The sequence below is a fragment of the Sesamum indicum genome, linkage group LG10, assembly GCF_026168435.1.
Source record: "Sesamum indicum cultivar Baizhima isolate 11 linkage group LG10, ASM2616843v1, whole genome shotgun sequence".
Classification (NCBI taxonomy): Eukaryota; Viridiplantae; Streptophyta; class Magnoliopsida; order Lamiales; family Pedaliaceae; genus Sesamum; species Sesamum indicum.
The window spans coordinates 16,324,122-16,342,884 of NC_142666.1; the positions used below are offsets into that span (position 1 = coordinate 16,324,122).

The 18,763-nt window shown below is 29.7% G+C and overlaps 1 protein-coding gene across 3 annotated transcripts; it reads right to left on the bottom strand.

The window, feature by feature from the left end:
• Nucleotides 1–3,144: 3,144 nt before the first annotated feature.
• On the bottom strand, nt 3,145–9,079 carry LOC105171950 (structural maintenance of chromosomes-like protein, putative (DUF3531)). 3 transcript variants are annotated; one of them, XM_088885527.1, is made up of 9 exons: nt 8,740–9,079; nt 7,399–7,795; nt 7,211–7,343; nt 6,585–6,670; nt 5,081–5,159; nt 4,865–4,924; nt 3,972–4,093; nt 3,801–3,872; nt 3,145–3,524 (listed from the first exon to the last, which is right to left on the bottom strand). In XM_088885527.1, the coding sequence occupies exons 2-9, from the start codon at nt 7,773–7,775 to the stop codon at nt 3,422–3,424; spliced, it is 1,032 nt and encodes a 343-aa protein (XP_088741653.1). In that variant the 5' UTR covers nt 7,776–7,795; nt 8,740–9,079; the 3' UTR covers nt 3,145–3,421. The 3 variants fall into 3 exon arrangements, with proteins under 3 accessions (XP_088741653.1, XP_088741652.1, XP_011091532.1); XM_088885526.1 differs by having other exon boundaries at nt 8,745–9,077; XM_011093230.3 differs by having other exon boundaries at nt 7,211–7,298; nt 8,745–9,072.
• Between the last annotated feature and the right edge of the window lie 9,684 nt (nt 9,080–18,763).

The following is an 18,763-nucleotide window of genomic DNA, read 5'->3' on the forward strand; positions in this document are numbered from 1 at the left end:
GTCGGAAACTTTGATCTTCTTTTGGAGAGGGAAAAAGAATTCAAAGGAATAATTATATTTATATTATTTGATTTCTGGTCTACTTATACAAATCATTCCTGATTTTTGGGAAGTTGCATATACGTCCACCAGAAATATCAACATTATTTACAAATCATCCTTATTTTTTAAAAAAATTACACATACAACCCTTAAAACATCAATAATCGATCGACATTATTACACAAACTAGCATGTTGTTTGACTGTGGAAAGTGGTTTATATAATTATGCAGAAAATAGGAATGATTTGTAGAAATAGATTATTAATCAGAGAGTATAAATGTCATTACCCTCAAAAATCTTTTTTCCTACTTGATATGAAAATTATTATTTTTAGAAGCTATATTGTTATAAATGAATAAAATTTGTTTTTGGTGTTCAAAAATAAAAATGTAATTTTATATGATATCTCATATTATATATGAACGCTAAGCCTTTTTTTTCATTTTTTTATATCATTTACTTAATTTTATTAAAAAATATATAGTTTGTGTATAATAATATCTGTATAAAATAAAATGAAATACAAGATAAAGTATCAAAAATTAAAAATATAAGATTATGAAAAGAACTAGAGAATGGTATCAAAAAGCTAAAATCTTTCTTTTATCTATTTTTAGTGGCTTAATTGCATTTTTAGTCTTATAATTATAATTTTTTGGCACTCTAGTCCTATAATTTATTAGAATTACAAAATGGTCTTTCACCTTTGTTAATTTCATGATCCAGAACAAAATTGATCAAAATTTTCAAAATTGGACGAATTATGATGTCACTTTTCGGCCAACTCTAAAATTTCAGTCAATTTCATTCTAAATTCACGAAGTTAAAAAATATGTAGGATCATTACAACCCTAACAAATTATAATATTAAAATATAAAAATATATATATAATTACACAATGAAAAATACAATTAAACCTTGTTTTAGTTTTAGGTCAATTTCCTTATCTTGTTGGTCAAAAAACACACCAACAAAGGGATTTCATGTCACCCTAGTATCAATCAAGTACTATATATGTACAAAGTACACTAAAGTTACATGCTTCCCTTTCAACAATAGCACATTCACTATACTTTTGAAATTAATTAAAACTATAAATCGTTGAGTACATAGTTATTTATATATTTTTTTTTGGTATTTATTATAGTATGTGTCTACTTGATCTTAAAATTAATAATAAACAGTCACACACGTCATTATTAACATATGTTTTTGGTATTAATCAATGTCCACGGTGCAAAATTGATCTTGAAAATAAATAATAAATAATATTTTATTATTGTACACGGTGTACTTGATCTAATAAATAAATAACAAACAGTCAAATACAATGGTATAAGATTAGTTTTTCGCCTAAAAAAATGTGCATTTTTTTTCCTCGTATATGTTGCAAATGACTCTTGAAAAAAATAAACAAACAATTAAATAATTGTACTGATAGTTTTTATTTTATATAAGATGTAGATACAAAATATGAGGCTGGAGATTCCTACACAATGTGCAAGTTATGAATTTTAAATAACATACAAAGTTCAAGCTTTGTAAGTGGTAACAATGGCTGCCTGTAACATTTGTATATAAACCCAACACTTTAAATTTTTTATGATATATTTGTAAATTTATATTGCAAATATACATTCACTAAATATATTGTATAGATTAGTGTAAGTGTAAATGCATATATATATATATATATATATAATATTTTAAATATATATGTATGACGAGAAAATTCTTATAAATTATTTAAATATGATTGTCATTCTTTTTTTCATACTTTGTATAACAAATATTTATAAAAGCTTCCATTTATTTTTCTATTTAAATAATCTATACTATCCAAACACTTGAAATAGAATAAGGTAGATGATACACTTTTTCTATCTATCCTATACCCCATATTATATATAGGGTATATGAAAGCAAAGAAATACAAAGATGCCATGTCTTGTCTCACATTTCATTCTAGTCTCCAATATTAAATGAATAATGTCTCAATTAGATCTCTAAATGAATCAACAGAACCCTCTTCATTTTAGGTCTAAATTCTTTAATGCGAAAATGTACCAACCCTTTTCTATCCCTATCTTGAAATTGGATTGATTGATTTGAATTCAAAAAATTAAGAGTTCATAAAGAAATTCGAATTAGAATATACCACATTCAAATTACTGGACGTAATCATGAGATCGATTCTATTAAGGATTCGTATCCCACATGTCTTTGGACAACCCCGCCATAGCGAAAGCGAATCTTCATAGCGCAATTGTCACTGCTTATGGACCCGAACCTGGGTGATCTATCCATGACTAGGATGAAGCTTGGGTAAAGTGGAGGTCCGAACCGACTGATGTTGAAGAATCAGTGGATGAGTTGTGGTTAGGGGTGAAATGCATAGACCCAAACTCATTACTTTTATATTAGACACAAACCCGTGTTCATATCAATTGAAATAAGTATTTTGGGTATGAATAAGGTCTACACCCAAGAATACCCTCAGATTGGGTAAGGTGTACACCCCAAAATAAAATATAATACTCTAAAGATTCATACATATCCGTTAACTTAAAATTATTGAATTTGAAATTTATTGATAAATCAATCGACTAGATTTACTTGTCATTTAATATTCTTACTTTGTGTACGTAATTTATTAATTTTTTAAATTATTGATATTTTTAAAAGTTTGCCAGAGTTTTTAATTTTTGCTTTTGTTGTGACAGCTCCAAATTAATGTTTTTTATAAAATAAATTTGAACATAACGTGATAAGTCAAGCTCGACCAATATATGAAACTAATAAAATTTGTTTGATTTTGAGTTATAGAAAACTCCTTAAATAAAATATACGAGTATTAATTATGAATATTTATCGAATTTGAATCCGAGTAGAATAATAAGCGCCCATGGACAACCCTAATTTGTACATTTCCACCAAACAAATGGGTCCTAAAAGAGTAAAGGAAAAGACTTTGAAAATTAAGGTTTTTTTATCTTAAATTTAATTCCGATTTATCATATCATCCAGTGATACTATACAGAAAATAAACGGGGCCTGAGGGTGATAACAGAAAAAACACAAGACTTTGACACTGTCGACTTTCATCCAAGAGTAAATCCTTGACTAATTAGTTCAGCCATTCTATGCTGTAAGGACAGCCTCAAATATCAATCATCAATCAAATGTAACAACACACTCCTAAGTAATTCACTAATTCGAAATCTCAAGCATACATTCTAGCACCTATTTCACTCCCAAACAAATTGGCCAAATTTTGATTAAAAAATAAAATAATGCATCAAACATACCGTGCAGAGAAGATAAATTTTGCAAGAAATTGTTGTATTGAGGAATGTTTTTTCCCTTTCAAAACATTTCATATTTTGAAGGACTTGTACCCATACTCAGGACTAGTCATCCCATCTTCCCAATCTCCCATTCGAAGCCCACCAAAAACTACTTGTTGGATGCCCAAATATCTGCCATAGAAGAGGTTCCATCAATTTAATGGCTGATGCATAGTGAAATTAAGAATAGGTACGATTATTATACACATTTCTGAAGTTTGGACATGTCACAAATGTCCATTGATTTTAAAAAGATTATGTTGCATCCTATATCACGCTTTTACATTACAAATTCACCCGTATTTTTTTCTCAGAGTCCTCACTGTATTTTAACTACGTGATTATAAGAGATGCAGTGTAATTTTCCAAAACATGGCACTATATTATTCAACAATGATGGAGGCTTACTCTGAGCTCAGTACGGTCAAGCAATTAAGAAGAACATCTATCGAAAAGAAATCAGCTGTCCCAAGGTCTACCCTGTTACGACATTCATAAATGATGTAAGCAGCATGAAAGCCAGAATAGAGTCTCGATTATAGCATAAAACTAATAAAAAAAGATTAAGAAATCTCATACCAGACCCTGCCCCAGTTGTCTTGGAATTCAATGTCACCTATATCATGAAATGACGACGGCATCACCTTGAATCCCTTATCTACATCATAGAGAGGATCGTACTCCATTGACGAGTTTGCCAACTGCATCCATTAAGAGCTAATTTAGCATCATTTTACAGCATTACTATTGCTTGAGGAAAAACGAACCAGAACACAAAGTTACCTAACACACTACCATAAGCAAATGTTTATTACTTTACTTTTTATGTGTTCCCACAAAACAGAAAGTTGGCACGTTACTGCCAAAATCTTGACAGAAGTATATCGACATGTTAATCAGAGGAATTAGTTGTTTGAATTGAGTCATTCACATGAGGGAAATACAAGTAGGAATATAGATTAACTAGATTGGACATAAGCTTCATAGGGGTAAAATAGAAATGAATACATGTTATTAAATGTGAAACACACAGTATATATTGGAATGTGGCAACGCCATCTCTTGGATCTCTCCTTTTGTATTGTTGATTAGTTTCCAAATTACCTTATCCATGATCATATAGGAATCTTACATTACCTGATCATAGTATATACTAATTTTGAGGTACTCAATCATCACGTCATACATATTTTAGATGCCCACATTTTTAGGCTATAGGGAATCCCTCTCCATATTTTCACAGAATCAACGGATTTCTCTGTAGGAAGTTCCTGAAATAATACTAGTTATGAACACATGGAGTGTATTACATAAAAGCTTATTCAGATGATAATACAATTAGCCGGGCTAGTACACTTTCACAAAATTTCCCCCAGCCCCCCTTATTTACTTCTTTTTAGAGTTTTATATCTGAACCTCAATCAAGATGAGGTTAAGCACAATGAGAAACATGAATTTTAAGAAGAATGAACCTGTAAATTGGCTGAATTAAATGCGCCTAAGCGACCCATCACATACCATGATTGAATAACCTGTTGCACAAGTAACACAAGGAAAGTAAATGCTTTAATCTTGGAGATACTATTCAGCTTACAAGTCAAACAAGAAACAAGTGATAAAAAAATTCAGATTTCCAAATAGTTAAATAGTCATATAAAAGAAAGGAGGAGAAAGAGAAGTATACATACACTACCAAGAAGGTCAACATCTCGATCAGAAGGTGATCCATATAACTCAAACCATATGTAGGAATCTAGAGGATTAAAACTGCCACCATAACCAAGAGTCTATACATGAATCGACAATTGTAGCAAATCAAAGTAGGAGAACGTGGAAAATAGATGATAATCAAAGCACATAAGCCAAACTTGTCTTCTCTAGAGTGGTAGAACAAGATAAATTTGTTCATAGAAAGTAAAAGTACTTCTAGCAATACATATACAAGTCATACTTTACACGAGAATAGTATTGTTCATCAGATTTTATTTCACAAATCACTTCGACTTAAGAAATCCCTTTCTTGCCCATTTTACAGCTTAAAAAGTAATTTGAGAAGTATGAATAAAATTAATAAGACATGACATCGAGACACCGGTCTGTGATTTTGTGTTCTTCAGGTCTCATAACTTTACAGAAGGCATTACTAAGGATTAAGAAAATGAATGCCAACATAAAGAAGCATCATAACATGACACAAGAAATGCTTAAACCAGGGAGTTTAGTGATAAAAATATGCCATAATTAAGTGAGGCACCAAAAGGTGATAAAAGAGGCAGTGGAAAGTGAAACAATAGGGTTGTGTATTCCTAATACAGCTACCCGATTTTGCAAGAGAAACAACCCTAGATTTCGGATTGGTATTGATCTACAGTAGCTCAATATATTAGACAGAGGACAACTATATAATAATATCAATTCGAAAGGGAAAAGGAGCTTGACATATAGATTCAAAAAGTTAATATCAACAGAAAACATCTGCAAGAACAGATATTCCACTCAACTGTTTAAGATTTGGCAAACAATACTATTATACAGGTTAATCTTATGTGCACTCTCCGCTATAGGTAAAAGTGCTTATAACTTGCAGTCAAATGACAACTTGTGGAAACAGGTTCATCTTTTCTTATGACCATCTTTGTCCAAAGGCTGTAAACTTTCACATATTTACTTTTAACTTGGAAGCATTGTCAAAAATGCTCCCTACTTCCGTGCGTTCTATTAAATTTAACGAGGGCAGGATTATATAGCTCGTGTAGCAATACTTAGAGAAACCAGACCTAATATTCGGTAATCATACCCTCAACCAAAATTAGACAGCCAGAAGTTTTACAACATCGGGAACCACATCAAGATGGACTTTTGAATATTTAGCAGGTTATAATTTAAGACCTCACTAGATGCAGAAAACCATATTCTAATTGTTTTGTTTTCCATATTAAAGCTCAAAAACTGCCAAGGGTAAAAAGAAACAGAAAGTATGTGACAAACTGGTATTTGCACTTTTCCTGGGGTATCAAAAGAATACATAAATAAAGCTTTCTCTACGCAGTTAAGTTTCATTAAGATAAATACCAGCTACTAAATACTCAAAATAGGAGGAAGTGTGCAAAGTGTATATGAGGAGTGAGTGACAGAGAAAGGAACTGCAAAGAGAAATGTGATTCAAATACATGCAGGTAAAAGCTACATTACTCTCTAAAGCTGACTTTGAATGCAAGGACAGATCCAGTTTTAGATTTCTGAAAATCTCTCCCCTTCCTTCGGACTCTTTCTTCAACCTATTGAGCATAGAGATGAAACTCGCATTAAGCATGAAAAAAGAATTATATAACATATACTTTGCTCCAACAGAACAAGAACATTAGCACTAGGGAAGACAGCTGAAATGCTGAAAGGTTGTTTCTTTAATAATATTATAGGACCAGAATCTTGCAAGCACAAAGAAAATAGATTTTCAACAACCCATAAGAATACATATTAGGTTTCTTCAACCAGCTGCCACTACTAATATGAACACAGGCTTGGAACAGCTTGTCTCGTTACGCAAAAGCTCAATTTGTAGCTTTAACCATAAGAGAATGCTAAAACAGACATACCAACAGAACTTTCAAATAAGAATTTCAATGGCCAGCGAAACTTGGGACAGGTAAACACTTTAAGTCCAAACATAAGGGGAAACTTCAGAAATTGAAGAGAACAGAAAACTTTTGAAGGCAACCAAAGAATGAGGAAGGTGAGCATGATTCTTTCTGTACGGTCATATAGATTCTGAAAATAATTCAATAACTCAACCCAATTTGAAACAAACAATAACTTACTCTTTTTCTCATGAGCTCAGGGTTGCCAATGCTATCCCCCAGAACAGCTCTAAGCTCAGAATCATTTCTACAAGCATCTTCCAACACCCTGCATATAGATTCAAGACAAAGAAATGGCCATCCATTGCCATACCTTTAAATTTAATTAAACAAAGAACTGAAGCAGAAAAGAACATAGCAAAACTTACTTTGCCCAAGCAGGATAATTGTGGCGTTGCTCATACTCGCGTTTCCTCTTTTCCTCCCGGACTTTCAATAAACGGCGTCCTCTTGCTGTAGTGCCTGACCCTTTAGCATCCTTTCCATTTAGAAGACTACTGCTGTCTCCATTGCTTGTACTTGGAGTCGTATCAATGCCTTGATTAATATTCCCTCGAAAATCCTTCTGTGCCGTAGCTACTAGAGATGGGAGCTTATGTCGACATGACTTCCTATTAGCAGGATTTATTACGCTATTTTGTCGCTTCTTTGTGAATAGAGCTGCTGAGAGTGGATGTGAAGAGGACGGAAGTTCCTTCCACATAGTGAAACAAGAGCATTGTGCATATGCACAAGTCATATCCATTATTTTTCTCTGTTGCTTATCTGCACATGCATCTCATCCATCACTAAAAATACATATGTATATATCTGCAAAAATCCTTCTGTTCTTTTGCCTAAATTACTTGTCCTTTTCCCTTGGATTCATGCATAGGAGAAACAGAAAAAACATAAAGCATGTAATGCTGCAACTCTATTTTGTACTGATTTTATTTTATTTATCAGTGAGCATAGTTTACAAAAAAAAAAACAAAATATAATTAATCAAAAGATTGGGTAAATTATGAAATATGTTGAATAATTTGATAATAGTATCTATCACACCAATTCATCCACCTTTTAAATAGATGAAGAGACTGAACTAACCAAAGCAACATATATAATTATTGCTTACTTTCTCTCCTGGGACCTGGTCTACTGATAATCCATTCAGTATTAGTTCAATTAAGGTCATAAAAACCAAGTTTGAATGTTACATGCTTTTTAATCAAAACTTTGAAACAAAAATTTCAAATAATAATGTTGTTAATAATTTAAACAGGACCATACAAGATTGACAGCACATCTTCCTCCTTTCTACTGATTTCATACTATAAATCATCAGTATTTCAGCTAAAACAAAGAAAGGTTGGCAAATAATTAAACAGAAGCCATTCACTCGCCATCATCAGTAAAGAAACCAACAATGAATCTTCACATTTTCCTACTAATTTCATTTGGTTAATCAGCTCCGCAAATAAAAAGTTAAAAAAAATATTAAATTTCAATAACTTAACAAATTTCTTTAAATATCCAATATATGTAGAAGTATATACAAACAATCCGCTTCCGAAAGACATACAAAAGAGCTTTCTTCAAATGTAGTCTTGTGGCAATTTTGAGAAAATTAACGCAGAATAAAATAACACCAGCAGAAACATATAAATACAACATTTGAGTGTGAATATACATAGACACTTATCTACACACAAACACAGAGTCTGTAGTACCTAACCTCAAATTAGAAAATGGCGGAGACGCATGCGGCAACGGTGGTGGCGCGGCTGTGGAAGTCGGCTGTGCGCGGTGGTTTAGGAAGATAAAATGAGGTGAGAGTGTAAAAATATCTGATCAAGGGTAAACTTGTCCATGACATTCTAAAGGAACTAGATAAAGTATTTCTCGCATGTAAAAAGTTGTGTATGATGTATCCCTTCAAATTTGTCCAAGTTTGAAATATGTTGCCTGTATTTTCTAGTTTATGAGTTTATTCTTCTTACAACCTTTCTCATTTTTCATGGTTTCTCCACTTTTCCCTCCAAGAAGTTTTGTTCCGATCTTTCTTGCTATTTCTTGTCAATTTTGGTCCATTGGGGTTGATTTATTGTCTAAATCTTCTTCTAAAATGATCCTGTGATTAATTTGATGACCGTATAATTTAAAGGAAAAATTGCATAAAACCCTCCTGTATTTTTAAAATTTAGCTAAAAACCCCCTATGTTAAAAGAATAAGTAAAAAACCCCCTATGTTTTCCAAATTGTTGCATACTCTCCCATTCTGTTAGATGAACCCTAACAGCGTCAAATTTTTGTTAAATTGACCGTTATACCCTTCTTATAACAACCATTGATATTTGAATGTAAAAAATAAACGGTCCAGATCTTAAGTCATTTAAATATATTTTTATTTATATTTATTTATATATACATTATATATATCGTATATATATTATATATACTATTTCATTCCGAATCTTCTCTCTATGATTCCATCCTCGTCTGAAAGAATTTTTGACCATGGCTTATACCATTGGAATCCTCTCCTCAAGACGAAGATATCCATACCATCAATTTGAATTTTCATCGACCGGAAAGACTGGGCTTTGAGCACGACCGTCAAAGCTTCTTGGCTTCGATTCGTCGTCGTCCGGATGAATTCTGGCCTGGGACCACCACCAATAGATTCGCCTCGATGTGAAGATTCGAACGAGACCAACCTTTCTCATTTTCATCAAGTTTTTGCTGAGATCCAAAACTTTTAAATTTATTTCTGCCGTGATGTTTGTTGCGTCGATTCGCCGCCGTCTTGACGAATCACGGCCTGAGACTACCACCGTTCGACTCCTCTCATCGAGACGATTCCAATGAGACCAAGATTGCCCATTTTTATCACTGCCGGCGACTCGTCGGCGTCGGAGAAGACGACGGAGAAGAATTAATAAATAAAAATTATTTAATTTATCAAAATTTAAAAATAATAAAAAATAATAATAATAAATATTAAATGTTTAATTTAAATATATATTAATAATTGAAATATAATATTTTATATAAGTTAAAAAAATGATATAATTTTTAAGTATTTTTGTATTTATGTAGTATATTTTATAAACAAATATTAAAATATATTTAAATTAAATAATAATTTAGTAAAGTATTTAATTTAATAAAATTTTAAAATAATAAAAAATAGTAAATGCTTAATTTAAATATATATTAATAGTTTTAGTATAATATTATAAAGGTTAAAAAAATTGATATAAATTTTAGGTATTTTTATATTTATTTAGTATATTTTAAAATAAATATTAAAATACATTTAAATTAAATAATAGTTTAATTTGATAAATGATATAACATTTTATAAAAGTTAAGAAAATCTGATATAATTGTAGGATTGTTATATTGATTTAGTATATTTTATAAATAAATATGAAAATATATTAGATTAAATAATAATTTTATTTAATTTGTAATATATGATTTTTATTTATATTCAAACAAAAGGGACAAATTGAAAATTTGCTCACTTAAAATCCTATTTTTGTAGTATGTTTGTGAGGGGATATTTAGTTGTATATATAATGAAGGAGAAGGGTATTTTGGACTATTGTACTATCAAAAAAGCTGAAATAGGAAAAAAAAAAAGCCCTACTCTCATTTTCACCGCGTGTACAGCACCTTCCGTCAGTTTTGGACGGAGGGGGTCTTTTTTGCAAGGTTTCAAAATTCACAAGGTCTTTTATGGCTATTTATTTAACATAGGTAAGTTTTGTGCAATTTTAGCATAACACAGGGGGTATTATGCAATTTTCCCTAATTTAAAAGATCGATCCGTTTGAAATTTAAACTCTGATAATGAGATATGAGTTATTTGACGAAACAAAGAGAAAGTGAAGAGAAAAAAATCTCATCCCTAATTCATGAGAATAAGGGCCTATTTATAGTGAGGATTTCCTCTTTCATTTTCCTTAATTTAATAGGCAAGTGGCCAGAGCAAATGAATGTGAGGCATGCACCTTAGGCAAGTGGTAACAGCAAATGGATGTCCCTTGTATTCACCGAGCTCGAACTTTCGTTTTCTTTTTCACTATTCCTTTTTGTAACATTAGTAGTAAAGATTTTGACCTTTAATTTGTTTATCTTTATTAGTTATATAGTCTTTAAGCCGTATATTTTTTTCATACAGTCTTAGAGCTCTAAGTAGACGAGCTCTTATGAAATGTTTGTTAAAAATACATATTCTTGTAAGTGTTTATTTGATTTTCAATTTAATATTTCTTCCAACATCACGAGTCCCTTAGTTTTTCTGTTATTTTAAGGAAACGAATAACAAGTTGAATTAACTCGATTTTCTATTTAGGAATAAGTCTAAAAGCAATATCTTGTATCGAGAATTTCTACTTACTGACTGCATCTGGCAAATTTTAAGTATGTCTGAATCCTGTAATAACAAAATCTTCTACACTTATTGAGTTGCTTCGTATGTAAATACGGAAAAAAAATCGAGAAGGTAAAAGGATACGCTGAATGCCAGACTCCTATCTCTATTTGGTGATTTGTGTCACTTTCGGTCATGACAAGTGTATTTTTAAGAGGTCAACATTCCACAAATAAATCAAATCTCAAAGATTTGGAGTAGTGAAATAAATATGCCTTTACTAGATAACGAATGGGTTATAAAGCAAGTCACCCTTGGGTTAGTTAAAAAGAGCAAATTACCATCTATGATAAATAAAAAAGCAAATTATCTCCCTGTAATTTTAAGAACATAGCACACTGCCTCCTTGTAGAAACTAAACGTTAGTGTGAAGGGAGAAAGAAAAAATACCCCTCTTTATATATGAAAGGTTGACTATTGAGTCAAAATTAGGGTTCCTATTGTCAAACGTGTTTCTAGAGAGAGAGTAAGAGAGGCTACTGAACCACGAATTTTAGAAGCAAAATCCTTAAAAATCCACCCTTCAAACTCCGTTAAAATGACTGAATATTGTGTCAAAAGAACTAGATAAGTACTGTAATAACTTTTATTTTATTTTTTTATCTTTTAGTTTACTGATTCTTTTTATTTTTATTTTTTTGTTTGTTTTCTAGGACATCTAGAAAGCAAAAGTAGCTAAAGTACTTTTCCAGATTGAGGGAAAAAACTTATACTTAAAAGGTAAATTCGAATTTTATGACTTTTATTTTTTTTTTCTTTTTACTATTTTTTGCTGACTTTCTGCTTTGTTTTTAGTTTAATGGAGGCTTTTTCTGAGGGGAAAAGCTGGTCAAGCTTCAGATTTGAAAGCAATGAAGGTAGGTGCTTCTATCTCATAACTATTTATACATAATAATGTGTGTTACGGTTTTTTTCTTTATTTGATTGGATTTGGGGTTTAATATGTTTTGTTTCTTTTTTTGGTGATTACGATTTTTGTCATGTGGTCCCAACTGTATTGAGTGTACATATGAAATTTTTAATAATTTATGGTCCTATTAGTTTAGGAATAATTTATTGTATTTGGTGGTATTTGAAACTAAAATATGTTTGTGTTTGGAGAATAATGTGCAAATTCCACCTTGTGCTTTACTATTGTCCATTCTGTCCCCTATGATTTTTGTAATTTCTATTTTTTAGTTAATGTGTACTTGAAATTTTTAAGACGTGTGGTCCCAAGTCAATGTATGCTTGAATCTTTTAAGGTTTGTAGTCCTATAATGTAGGAATGTTTTGATTTTTATTTTTTTTTTTGTTAGGAAGTTACTGTGCTTTTAATTGTTATATGCATTTCTACCCTTTGTCTTATGGTTCTGCTTCTTGCTGAAGCATTTTTTGTATGCTTTTATTTCATTTGTTTGCAGAGTTTCCTGACATGACATAAATTTTTATGGGGTGAAAAATTTATAAAATATACTAAACTTGGATATGTAGGAGGGCATAAAAAAGTATTTTAAAAAGTGGACATAGATTTTCTTTGTATGTATGAATTAGAAGAAATGTATCAACAGTGTGGGGGGAAAAGTCATTGCTTAAGTTTTACTACAAAGATCCTACTTTACCATTAGAATGGGGCTTAAGACAAATTAAATAAGAATGTCCTAATATTTGTCATGGAGGTTTTGATGTTCCAGTAAATGTTTATGTAGAGGAAGAGAATGTTGAACCTCTTCAAATCATAGATAGTAAAGGTAATCCAATTAAACAGGAGCAGGAGAATATATTAGATACTTGTTAGAGGGAATAGACTTTGAGTAAATGGATAAAATGAGTATGAGGGAACTGCAATGAGGAAATACTGTGAGGGGCAGGGAGGGTTGAGTTTGAGGGGGCTGAAATGAGGAAGGACTACGATGGGAAGGGGGGGAATTGGGGGTTGATGAGAATTTGGCTAACACAATTAACAATGAAAACGAAGATGAGAATTTCACTTAAATTTCAGTTCAAGAAACGGCTAAAGAAACATGATTGAGAATTTTACTAAAATTTCGGTTCAACAGAATGTTGAAAACATGAATGAGAATATGACTGAAATTCCTAGCCAAACAATTCCAAAAAATGTTGAAAACATGATAATGATGTTCCTGAGGCACAAGATTACATAAAAATCAATTTTGAGCCCTTTATACCTCCAAAGATTAAAAAGAATAGGGGAAGACCTAAAAAATTTAGAAGATATGGGCCTAATGAGCTACAGTCAAAGACATCAACAGAAAAGGGTTGACACATAGCTACAGTAAATGCCTTCAAATAGGCACAACAAGGAAAGCTGCATAAATCAAATACACCTTAAGTCTAAGTTTTTCAAGATTTATACCAATTTTTCTAACTTCTTTTTTTCAATTTTAATTTTACAATTTCAATATGTAATATAACGATTTGTTTTTTGCCCCCCCCCCCTGCCACAAGTGAGGAGCAATGAGGAACAAAGATAATTTCAATGTCAAGCATGTTGAGTTATGCTCTTTTTTTTTTATCACTGAACCTTTTTTTCTCCAGTTAAATTGCGCTCTTTTTTGCAGGCTGCAGCAAGTAAGACAAAGCACAAAGGTAACACAACCACCTGCACCAAGATTTGCAATTCAAGTGTGTTCAAGTTTTTAAATTATTTTAAAACCAACTGAAAGAAAAAATGAATGACAGAATTTACTGAAATTGTTTTCACACTTAATGCAGCAGCAAGTTGGCTATCAATAACTACTCATAACTTCTATCTTTTTAATATTATTTGTTAATTTAATTAAATTATATATTTTGAAAAAATAATAATTATATTATTTATATTCTAAATATTGCACACACTTTTGAATTTGCCACACACACTAATAATTATAAAAAACCAAACAAAAGAGGTTGATGGGCTAATAGCCCTAGAACCAAGCCAAGCCTATAGGTCGGCTAGGGCTTGGCTATACCGTGTATTGAATTGTATCACAATGTATGAAGAGATGGTTGAGCCCACGCATGTTAGCTCAATTAGTAAAGAATTGCCACTTCTTGTTAGAAAAGTTTTGTTCGATTTCTTCTACTAGTGCGAGGATGATATTGGTGAGTAATCTATAAAGGTGTGTCCGCAATAATTTATACTTTTATGGAGGAAATAAGTTATGAAGAAATTTGCAAGTTTGTTCGTAGTGAAAGTTGAAAGTGTTTGAAAATAAAGTCAAAAGTAGGAAAAAAATTCAAATTTGGAGTATTTCCAGAAAGAAAAACCCTTCACATTTACAATTTTACAAATTAAGCGCAAAGGTTAGCACGAAAAAACTTATAACATTTATCTTAAACGGGCTTCACTAAATGGTCCAAAAGTATAAATTATAAACAAAAAATACTCTTTTCAACTTAATTTCATAAAATAAATAAATAAATAAATATTTAAATTGAGGTACTACAGACATTCTTTAAACACTCTATGAGTGATATATGATCCTAAAAGTACGTCCTGACTCAAAATTATGACAAGAATCGAAGCCAAAATCACTCTAACTCAAAGGGGAAAAAATTAAAAAAAAAAGAATATATATATATATATATATATATAAAATGAAGAGGTAGGTTCATTTGTCACGGATATCTCATACTATTTGAGACGGACGTTTCTTGAAAAAAGGTTGAGATTCTCTGTTCTTCCAAGTTGCCACTTGTGACAACTAAAATCTTGCTTTAAATGTTGAGTGGGACTAAAATCTTGAACTGGTTGAAAAAATCTCACCAAACAAGGGACAATCTTTGAAGGCCGTATCCATTTCCCTCTAAGTTTAGATTTGTCATTTTTTTTTATTTAAAATTTATGGATTAAAGTTTTATTTATTTCGAGTTAAAAAATATTAATAAATTTTTAAAAATATTTTGAGGACTCTTAGAAAAATATTAAAAATTACATGAAATAATTAGTGAGAAATAAGAAATAAATTAAATTATTCGTTTAATTTTTGAGTATGTCATTGTGGATTTATATTATACTCGATTGATCATAATAATTAATTTTGAAGTATTATTATTATAATATTTAAAGTTTATTATATTGGGTAGGACCTGTGTCGCAACTGAATAATGTCGTAATAACTGATTTATTAATTTATGTACTATAAGTTACTGAATTAAATTGAAATACATAATATAATGATTAGGAAAAACATTATTAGTTATAAAAAATATTTGTAGTAGAGCGCGACACTAAAAATTCATACTTATCATAAAAAAAATGAGATAATAACCTATCTGAAAAATTAAAAAAGTATTATTGGAAATTAAAATTTTAAAAATATTCTTTTTCTATAATTTTGATGTAGGCGTATGCAAATTTTCAATGAGAAACACTCAAGTTGGATTCATTAATTTGATAAAAAAACAACAAATATTTCAATTCATACAAATCTAAAATAGTTATACATTTTATTTGAGTAAAGTTTCATAAAATATGTATATTCTTATTTTAATTTTTAAATTTCTAGATAATTATTATGATTTATTAGATTTACATATCACTTTTTTGTATTTTCTTCTTTTATGTGAATTTCAATGTGTACATAAAGCAAAATATAATAGAAAACAAAAGAGTACTTTTGTAAAAATAATTAATAAATATCCACACATATTTAATGTACTGCATCCATTAATGCTAGGAATAATTACACTGAACTCTCATGAAATTTGGTATAATTATTTATACGTAAGTTTTCTATTTTTTTTGAAAAATTTATATCTAATATTTACTTTTATATAACAAATAGGTCCATCCGTTTATCAAAATTAATTCACTGGTCTTTTTATATTAACAAAAAATGAATAAAAATTATATTTATTATGACTTATTACCGACTTAATGAAGGTAAAACTAATCGTTGTTGACTAAACTATCCTTATAAGAGTGAAAATATACCTTTCCGCATGTATTAACATATAAATATGTGTAAGGGTAGTTTAGGAAAAAAAATTATTTGATCTACAATAAATTTATAGATGATAAATATCAATTTTCATTCAGTTTTTTGTTAATATCAATAAATCTGGTGACTTTTGATTGATGGCAGCACATATTTATTAAACAGAAGTAAATACCACAAGTATTAGATGTAATTTACCAACTACATGGGTTTTAAGTATAATTACACCAAACCTCAGAGGAGGACGATGCAATTATTCCTTAATACTATAATGATATGATTTATACTATTTAGGGTAAATTACAACCACTTTCTATGATTTGGCAGAATTACGAGTACCCCTTTGTTGTTTGAAAAATTACCGATGACCCCCTTATTTTAATGACTGTCTAACAATTAACCCAACTCGTTAGGTTTCCATCTATTATTCGTGATGAACTTATCAAAATGCCATTATGGATTAAAAATTATAATTTTTCTTTAATTTTTTATGGACTAGGTGAATAATATTTTTATAATGTTTAAAACTTTATCATCCACCTCGTCTGATTTTTTTACAAATTTTTAAATTTAAAAAAAATACAGTAAGGACAAGCTGACAATTTCATACCTCCAACCAAGGATTCCATAATTTCGTCAAACATAAGAAGGTATTTATAATTTTATAAATAACGAGGGATATTTATAATTATATCAAATATTAGGAAAAATCATTGTAATTTACGTTATTGTTTATTACATTCATACTCAACATATATAATACAAGAAGTAGCATTTATTATTTCATACTGATGTTGTTTTTCTTAATTTCTTCGAACTTTAATAAATATAATAAAAAAATGAGTGATTGTTATAATATTTCAACATTAATGCACATACTATACTCATGTAATACAATTTATGTTATTTATTTATTCACACTCATTACACATAATACAAGACATAGCCTTCAAAGTTAACCTATAATAAAAAAAATAAAAAATAACTTTCATAATCTTAAATAATTACATATTATTTTCATATTCATTACATATATATATATATTGATTATTATTTCTGGAGAATTACATTTTTATCTCTAAAAAGTAATAATTATATTCAATTTTCAATCTTTAAATAATCACTATTTACACTTTTAGTCCCTAAATAAAAATTGCTAACTATTTTGGCGGTTTTTGTCAATCAATCATTAATAAAAACAAAATCACATGCCATACACGTGGGGCTGGGAAGGAGGTACAAGAAAAGATTATTTTTGTCTAATTTAACAATTCATTAATGAATATGATGAAAATAATTAAAAAAGTGATAGTTTAAGGATCAAAATATAAATAATAATTATTTAAGGACTAAAATAAAATCAGCCATTGTAGTATGCCGTCACTGTCTGCATAAAATAAATTATATTTTATATTTTAAAATATCTTATAAATAAGAATAAGATATATAATCAACAAACCACATTTCAAAAGAACAAAAAAGAAACAAAAGAAAATCAAATTAAGGTATCATCTACGCAACAAAAGAATTTGTGCAGAGGCGTTAAAACGACGTGGAGTTACTTTTGTAAAAAAAAAAAGTATCTAATTAAGGGGTATAATTGTCATATTTAAAAATTTTTGAACAGTAGTGTAATTAAACGACGTTTGTGAGTGTAGATAACCTTTCTTTCCGTATTAGTACTAGCTATTGTGGTATTCTATTCCTGCATGCATATAATTAAATAACTTCACACTTTTAAGTATATTATAAGTAAAAGTAAAATATATATACAATTCATTACATTTAAAAAAAGAGAGAAGAGAGGGAAAAAAAAAAAAACTGTAATACAAATTTAAAAAGTTATTTAAGTCAGTTATCTTATCATTTGAACGGCATTTTGGTTTCATAAAAAAATAATGCAGCGATGTCTTAACCGCCGTTTATGATTGTGGAGGGTCTTTCTATGTTATATTACTAGCCGTCACGGCACGCAGTCATTGCATGTATATGCTAAATAATATTTTACGTTTTAAAATATATTATGAATTAGAAGAAATATATATAAACCAATATGCCGTATTTCTAAAAAGAAAAAAGAAAGAAAGCAACAAAGAGAAATAAAAACAATTTAGTGATATTATTGGTATAACAATAAAATTGGTGTTGTGGTGTCATAACTACCATTTGTGAGAAAAATGCCTTTCATTTTTATATAGTATAGATTACAGATAGATAATAGATTAAGGAAAATAATATTTTTTGTCCCGTAATTTAGGGTCTTTACACTTTTCATCCAATTGAATACGAAATTTTTACTTTTTTGTCCCGTGATTTTTGAAAAATAAAACTTTTGTTTTCATAAGATATTTCTGTTAGATACTTAACGGAACCCGAATTAAAAATACT

Excerpts from the sequence above, each read along its gene's own strand:
- LOC105171950 (XM_088885527.1), bottom strand. The coding sequence starts at position 7,775 with ATGGATATGACTTGTGCATATGCACAATGCTCTTGTTTCACTATGTGG. Across the intron at positions 7,344-7,398 it reads AATTATCCTGCTTGGGCAAA|GTATGGCAATGGATGGCCAT; the intron begins GTAAGTTTTGCT and ends TTAAATTTAAAG. Across the intron at positions 3,873-3,971 it reads GACAACTGGGGCAGGGTCTG|GGTAGACCTTGGGACAGCTG; the intron begins GTATGAGATTTC and ends ATGTCGTAACAG.